The sequence below is a fragment of the Fibroporia radiculosa genome, assembly GCF_000313525.1.
Source record: "Fibroporia radiculosa TFFH 294 genomic supercontigs, scaffold971, whole genome shotgun sequence".
Taxonomy (NCBI): domain Eukaryota; kingdom Fungi; phylum Basidiomycota; class Agaricomycetes; order Polyporales; family Fibroporiaceae; genus Fibroporia; species Fibroporia radiculosa.
In genome coordinates, this window is record NW_012133250.1 from 54,594 (window position 1) to 62,215 (window position 7,622).

At 53.7% G+C, this 7,622-nt stretch overlaps 3 protein-coding genes across 3 annotated transcripts; all 3 read right to left on the bottom strand.

Moving 5' to 3' along the window:
• Positions 1-1,889: 1,889 nt before the first annotated feature.
• FIBRA_01882 (uncharacterized protein) lies at positions 1,890-3,461 on the bottom strand (the record flags this gene model as incomplete). Its single annotated transcript, XM_012323750.1, has 6 exons — positions 1,890-2,223; positions 2,272-2,372; positions 2,429-2,594; positions 2,648-2,778; positions 2,835-3,088; positions 3,146-3,461. 6 exons carry the CDS (start codon positions 3,459-3,461, stop codon positions 1,890-1,892), a joined length of 1,302 nt encoding a protein of 433 aa, XP_012179140.1.
• A 907-nt stretch (positions 3,462-4,368) lies between these two features.
• On the bottom strand, positions 4,369-5,920 carry FIBRA_01883 (uncharacterized protein; the record flags this gene model as incomplete). The annotated part of the gene is made up of 6 exons (XM_012323751.1): positions 4,369-4,696; positions 4,752-4,852; positions 4,907-5,072; positions 5,129-5,253; positions 5,307-5,572; positions 5,635-5,920. The coding sequence occupies 6 exons, from the start codon at positions 5,918-5,920 to the stop codon at positions 4,369-4,371; spliced, it is 1,272 nt and encodes a 423-aa protein (XP_012179141.1).
• A 549-nt stretch (positions 5,921-6,469) lies between these two features.
• On the bottom strand, positions 6,470-7,576 carry FIBRA_01884 (uncharacterized protein; the record flags this gene model as incomplete). Its single annotated transcript, XM_012323752.1, has 5 exons — positions 6,470-6,641; positions 6,746-6,908; positions 6,988-7,215; positions 7,268-7,375; positions 7,435-7,576. 5 exons carry the CDS (start codon positions 7,574-7,576, stop codon positions 6,470-6,472), a joined length of 813 nt encoding a protein of 270 aa, XP_012179142.1.
• Positions 7,577-7,622: the final 46 nt, after the last annotated feature.

Genomic DNA, 7,622 nt, shown 5'->3' on the forward strand with positions numbered 1-7,622 from the left:
CGACTTCGTCGTCAAGGTCACTATCTGAATGGTATTCATACATATCTGTAGAATCTTCCTCTCCGTTTTGTAAATCCACGTCCAGACTCCCCACGCGGCTTTCCGCGAAGCCACCAGAGAGCACTAGAATTCAATTCGAAGATGGTAACACGGCCATTAGAAAGACTCGTGGCACGTAGGCCGCACAACGCGTACGTACGGTCAACGAAAAATTCTGACGCCGCATTGAGCGTTGTGCTGTTAGTGTAGACCGGGCGCGGCTGGTCGACCACGCCCGACACCGCCCGACGCGAGTACGCGTATATCTTGGTGTCGATGAACTTGCCGTCCACAAGCGCTGTCTGCAGCGCGGCGCGTAGCACCGCGCCCTTGGGCGAAAGGAGCGCGTTTGCCGATGTATGGAATTCAAGAGTAGAGACGCACGATGCCATGGTGGAAGACTACTACTCTCACAGGATGAAGGAGAATTGTAGGGAGGAAACTGTCCGAAGTTATAACAAAAAAAAACGTTGAAGAAGCGCACCAGAGTGGCGGCCATTCGGTACACATTGGTCGATTCGGGTAATAATAGATATGGGCTTGAACTCGACCCTAAAAACAAACAAAGAAAGCACAAGGCCTGATCGGTACAATAAAGCCTTATTCGCGGGCACGCGGGATCCAGTATACGTACACCTCCACTAATCGGCAGGTAATCCCTGCACCATCAAAAGCTGAGCGAGCTGCATTATCGAATAAACTCACAGAATAGACTCACCGCGCGAGAACGAGGCGTTTCAAGGGTGTAGCGATTGTTGCTAGAAGAGGTGTTGGCAATACGGGCCTTTGTTTTGATCCATTGTCAACATCAGACTTGTGACTGTCAGTTGACAAACGAAATTTACCTGCATAAGTAGTGTCAATCTTCTGCTACTCCCAGTGCAATATGATAGTGCGTGGACGTTTCTTGGAGACATTCAGCTTAGGTTCACCTTTGAGCACATGGCGAGACCAAAGTTTCTCCGGTGAACACATAGGATATGAATGCTCGCACTGTTCTGAGAACTTTCCCGTCCTTTATCTGTTCTCGGAGTGTGCAGTTGCGATTATGGTTCGTCACGAACACATGAAGCAGCGCCCCGATGGCACGCCAAAGTGGTGGCCTCCTAGCACGCTTCGGGAAAGAACACAGACGGCTTCGAATTCAACCGAACAACAAAGAAATTAGCAGCAAAATCGCAAAGATTGGCCGCAACGAATGAGGTACAAAAGCCTTATGTGGACGGCCACCATGAAGTCCAATACAAGCCGATCTCAAACAGATTTGCGGTCGAGTGCTTCATCTCTCCGAGGCCTTCCCAAGTCCAGCCCGGGTGAAGCAGGCATTTGCTCACGCGCCATGCAAGTCACTATCGGAGACGGCAGCAAATTGACAACGAGGCACTGAGATAGCGGGAAAATGCAGAATTTTAAAGAATACACGTAAAATGAGAAGCGTAGATAAAAGACGAGAAAAATGTAGGAGGCTGTAGTAGATATACAAACGCCTGACGAGCGCCTTTACTCCGAGTCGCTGTGTGCAGCCTGCGCCACCGCCACTAGCTGAGTTGAGATTCGCGATCAACGCTGAGTGACATATATTCATTGCACCGACGACTATGGATCACAAAAACATTACATCATCCCTAGACTTTCCAAAGTCCTCAATTTTTTTCAGAGAACTCAGAGAGGAGTCATCGTCATCTAGTCTTCTGATCGGCATAGAGTACGGCTCATTAGAAATATGCGAGGTCTCGGTTCAAATGACGACCGTACACCTCATTAAAACATCAAAACATCAATCTAATTCACATCCAACTGTAGGCAATTCGACAATATGTATGCAACCTAGCCAAGTATACTAATACATCTCAAATGCTGGCAAAATTCACATAATGATTCGCTCCACAGCTGCTGCAATAGATTTGAACCTGGGTAGAACGGATATGACCGTTCGGACACCGCTTGACCTTGTCGAGCGAAGCCTTTGTATCGCTCAGCTCTTTCCTGAGCTGAGAGCCCGACAGGCCGTTTCCGTTGTGGCTCGCTACAAACTGCTCGAGCAGCGCCGTGATGACGAGCGTTGCGTGAGGTACGCCGTCCTTCACCATGTGTGCGACGAGCCGCGGAATTGCAGCGCTGACGTCAGGCTGGAATTCATCCTTCATGAGAAAGTCGAGTTCCGCCTTCTTGATCTCAGTGTACCTGAGGTATGTCAGGCGGGGAGAGGGCGCGGGCAAGCGGGCAAATTACCTAGAGGTGAACGCAGAGAGGAACTCGTCAAGGATGTTTTTCGACGAGAGCTTGGATTTGATGTCGTTCAGCGCAAGCTCTTGCAGCTCTTTGATGTCACACTTGCGTCGGCACGATTGTCAGTAGGAAAGGTGTTCACAAAGGGGAGTATAGATACCATATGAGCCAAGCGATACATCGACTTTGGAGAACAAGGCGGCGGCGTAGGCGCCTTCCTGTTGTCAGCAGCTTCGGGCTGCCTGCCGTTTTCGTGTTCCAGTTGTGATTTGAGTGGTGCGAACTTTATCTCGCCAGTAAACACGTAGAATATGAACGCGCGCAGTCTGAACACGGTCAAAATCAAGGAGCGACGTCGTTTGGCGCAATATGCACGTACGTTTTGTATGCCATGTTCTTCATGAACACCGTCCTCCCATAGCGACGTGTGCTATCCACAGTCGGAACAGCTTGAGAGCTCGTGCTTGTGTCGTTGTGGGAGTTGCTCAGGCTAAACAATGATAGCGCTCCCTGCAGGGAAATGGAAGTCAGCCAATTTTCGTGTACCAAACGAATACATTACGCACTGTAACTTCAATCTCACCGCCCGCAGACGAAATTGCACGATCGGCCTCGTCTCCTGCCACTACAGCAGCATCGTCACCAGCCCCATCGACTCTGCCGAGGGGATGGGTGGATGCGGCTGCATCGGCTGGGACGTCCTCATCCTCCAAGTCGCTGTCTGAATAGTATTCATACTCATCTGCCGAGCCCGTCTCCCCACTCAGGGAGTCTGCATCCAGACTATTCACGCTACTCTCTGCAAAACCCCCGGACAGGACTGCACACGAGCGTCAGGACGGTTCTAGGCATGACAACCATACATGAACATATGTACCTGTGTCAAAGTAATTCGATACCTCCGTCAGCGTCTCGCTGTTCGCGTAAACGGGCAGGGGGTGATCGACCCCACCCGACACAGTCCGGCGCGAGTACGCGTAAATCCTAGTATCGATGAATTCCCCGCCCGTCAGCGCTGTCTTGAGCGCGACTCGCAGCACCGCTTCCTTGGTCCTCGGAAAGTCTGGGGCTGGGGAGGACGGTCGTAGCGCGACGCGCCATACTGTGCTCTCGGTTAGGTCAGGCTTGCGTTTGCCCTTTTTCCCCTCTTTGCGTCTTTGCTGTTGGTTGGCGATCGACGGAGACGAAGCCATGGTGCTGATAGAGAACAGATACACGGAGACAGGAGGTGCGTCTGTGCTTTATTAGTGGGGACCACAGGCTAGAAGCATCGAATGATTCTAGCCTGTGACAGCAAGGATACCACGAGGCAGACATGGGGCCTTGTTTCTAACTTCGCGAAGACGAGGATGGTTCAAATGTGATGATAGAGATAGATGTGAGGTCCGCATCGATGCGAACGGCTGCGGAGCCTGTAATACGTGTTCGTGTACCTGGTTCTGTAGATGCTATGAAGGCATTCTAAATCGGCCTTGGTCTAGATACGGAGATGGGTAAGCACGTACGCTGCGTAGATGGTCCATCAGCGAGGGTTAACCTATCCCTAGACGTGCGACGAAGGCACATTTCTGCGGCACCCTCATTCATTGGCAATGTCCGTCACGGCAACTGACCAGGCAGTCGTGAGTCAACGAACCCGTTGAACGCGGAGAGTATACGAAACCACGACCGAAAACATAACTCGCTGCTTCACGGCATGAATGTATGTCAAACACCTCTCCGCCGATGCGCCTCCGCCACTGGCAAATAATGTTCGCTAGTGCATGTGACTCACCCAGCATTTCGAAGCTTCAATGTCGACATGTGGCGAGAACAATACCAGCCCCGTCCGGAAGTCGTTGATAACGGCCACCCCAAACAGCACCGATCACGGCGGCGGCATTCAATGACTGCGCTCGGGTTGGCGCACACAGCATTCACGACATACATGCACGAACCAGACCGTAATCATATGTGTGAATGCTCACTGGTCCCACGAGAAGGCATCGCCCATAAACGCAGAGACCAATGAGCATCATACATCGCCTGAACGCGTGATCCTATCCTACACAAAATATAATATCCCTTTCTGGGGGCAACTACGCAGTGCGCCACAGCGCCTCACACATAGTAATACGTGCCGCAGTTGTTGCAGTACACCTGCGTCTGGGCGGTCCGGTTGTGACCATTGGGGCATTGCCGCGCCTTCTCTAGTGACGCCTTGGTGTCGGCTAGCTCTTTTTGGAGTTGCGAGTTTGACGAGGCGTGCGTGCTGCGGCCGTTATGGCTCGCCACGAGTACCTTGAGCAGCGCCGTGATGACATGCCCGCCGTGCGGGACGCCGCTCGCAGCCATGCGGCCAACGACCCGCGGCATCACAGCGACGACATCGGATGGGATGTCTCCCTTCGTGAGGAAGTCAAGCTCGGCTTGTTCGACGTCGGGGTACCTGGAAGAGGTAAAGGGTCAATGAGGAGAGCGCTCAAGATGAGCGAGGAAAGCACCAAGAAGTAAATGTAGAGAAGAGCTCGTCGAGGATATTTTTCGACGAGAGCTTCATTTTAATATCGTTCAGCGCGAGCTCTTGTAATTCTTTGATGCCACACTGCAGTAATGTCAGTCAGTCAAGGAGCAGGGCCGTAGGGGTGACTGTATGCACCATCTCCGCCAAGCGATACATCGATTTTGGGGAACAAGATGGCGGCGCAGACGAGTTACTATCGAAGACAACCTCAGGTTGCCCTTCGTCCAGGTGATCCAGCTGCGACTTGAGCGACGCGAACTTGACCTCGCCAGTGAACACATAGAAAATGAACGCCTGCAGCCTGTTAACAGTCGAAGATGAGGGATCGATCACGCGCTTTACGTGAGATGCACATACGTCTTGAATGCCACATTCTTCAAGAACACTGTTCGACCGAAACGCCGTGTATTATCCGTAGCTGGAGCAATCGACGAGCTGGAGGCAGTAGAGAAACGATCTGTTCCAAGCAACGAGAGGGCTCTCTGAATTGAGATAATGTCAGGCGAGTCGGATACGTCGCGAAATAATCTAATACCGCTGTCTCAAACTCGACGCCTCCTGGAGAGCCTACACGATCATCGCCGGTCGCTGCAGCGGCATCATCTCCTGTCCCATCAGCTTTGCTGTTGAGCTGAGTGGATGCAGCCGCATCGGCCGCGACGTCCTCGTCACCGTCCACAACTTCGTCTTCAAGGTCACTGTCCGAATGGTATTCATACAGATCTGTAGAACCTTCCTCTCCGCTTTGTAGGTCTGCATCCAAACTCTCCATGCGACTTTCCGCGAAGCCCCCCGATAGCACTAGAATGTAAATATATGCATGGTCGTTAGAACGACTTGTAGACCACACAACGCGTACGCACGGCTGACGAAAAACTCGGACGTCGCCTTGAGCGTCGTGCTGTTAGCGTAGACAGGACGCGGCCGGTCTACTGCGCCCGATACCGCCCGACGCGAGTACGTGTATATCTTGGTGTCGATGAACTCCCCGCCCGCGAGCGCCGTTTTCAGCGCCACGCGCAGCACTGCGTCCTTGGTCGGAGGGAGCGGGTCTGTAAACGTGGGAGGTCGCTGGGGGCCTTTGCGATTTATGTTGCCCTTTTTGGATGATTTCTGTGCATGACGAGATGTCGAGGCGGATGATGCCATGGCGCGAAGCTGCTGGCGGAGGGAAGATGTGCGAAGAAGGGTACGTCCGCGCTTTTATCAGTGATGAGAGCGCCCTGGTAGTATTCATGCCAAAGCATTCCGTCTGCAATGGCGTGGATACCACGAGGCAGACATGGGGCCTTGTATCTGACTTCGCGAAGACAAGGATGGTCCGAATGTGACGGTCGAGATAGAAGAGAGGCCCATATTGATGCGAAGAGTCTGAGAAGCCTGTCATGCGTGTGCGTGTACGTATACCGGCGGGAGCTTGGGGGTTCGTATATAATTCTGCATATACTGTGTAGATATATTGCACCCGAAAGAGACAGCGCAGCCGGCTTCAATAGAGCGCGTATGGGGTGTGAACGACCAAGATGTTCTTTCGCTTGTAACGTCTGTACATGAATGCATGATGCTACCACCATCGTCACATTAGACCGAAGGTCACAAACTGTGTCTAATGTCAAAAAAAATCACAATCAACATAATATAAGGACTGGATAAGCACGTACGACGCGCATACAGTCCATCAGCCGATCCAAAAACGTGCTACAAAGACGCATTCCTGCGGTGCACCCAATCGACAACGTCCGCCAAGCCCGAGACGATCTCGACTGCAGACAGGTTCTCATCCGCATCTTTCATCTCGCCTTCGCCTTCTGCGCCCGGCCGGCGAAGCAGCAGGGCGGCGAGTCCGCTTGCTTGCGCACCGTAGTAGTCACTACCGAGGAGAAAAGGGCGTCAACGTAGGGTCGGGGGAGTAAAGAGAGAATAAAGGAAGGAAAGAATGAGTCGCAGCAAAAAAAACAAAAAAAGGAGACATACGCTTTGAGTTCGTCGCCGACGTGCAATGCCTCCGCTGGGCGGAGGCCGATGCGTGTGCACGCGCGGAGGAAGATCTCGGGGGCGGGCTTTTCGATTCCCTCCTCTTCGCTCAAGAGGACAATGTTGAGGTGCCGTGTCGCGTCGAGATCGTCGAGCACGGCGCCTGAACGGAATGTGGACGTTGGACAAAATGATTCAGCATTGATAAAAGCAGCAGGGCAGGCGGCGGGGACAGAGCTCACGCATACGGGTATCGGTGTTGCTGATGACACCGGTGAAGACACCGGCAGCCCTGAGGCTCTTCACTATTGGCGAAACGCGGCGCAATGTTGGGGGTGAGCGGGGCGCGGAGAGAAGGATGACGGGGAACGCACGGGCAGGGAGGGTATCGGGAAAGAGCATGTATCCCTCGCGGGAGGCGAAGCGGTGGAGGAGGCGGGGGACGATTTGCGGCAGGGAGCGATCTACGGCTGGGGGAGAGCATCGGCGGAAGGGAACGGAGATGCGAGAGCTGGTGCTTACTGGGAGGATCTGCGCCTGCGCCGACGGCCGTGCGCCGGATGACCTCGGCCCACCACTCGCGTGCGCCGCTCTCGTACACCGGCTTCTCGGCCTGCAGCTGCTTCAGCGCTGCAGGACGTCGGGTCGATCAGAGAGTGAGACGGAGACGCAGGTGGGCGGGTGCGTACCGGACTTGAAGGACGTCTTGAGTGTGGCAGGGTCGAGGGAGCCGAGGAAGGGCTCGAAGGTGTGGGCATACTGGAGGTAGATGGGGAGGCGAGGAGTGAGGAGAGTGTGGAGGGCGTCGAAGAGGACGAGGCGGACGGGCATCGTGCAAGCCGCCCGGTGGCGGTGCGAGTCTATGAGACAGGCGGGG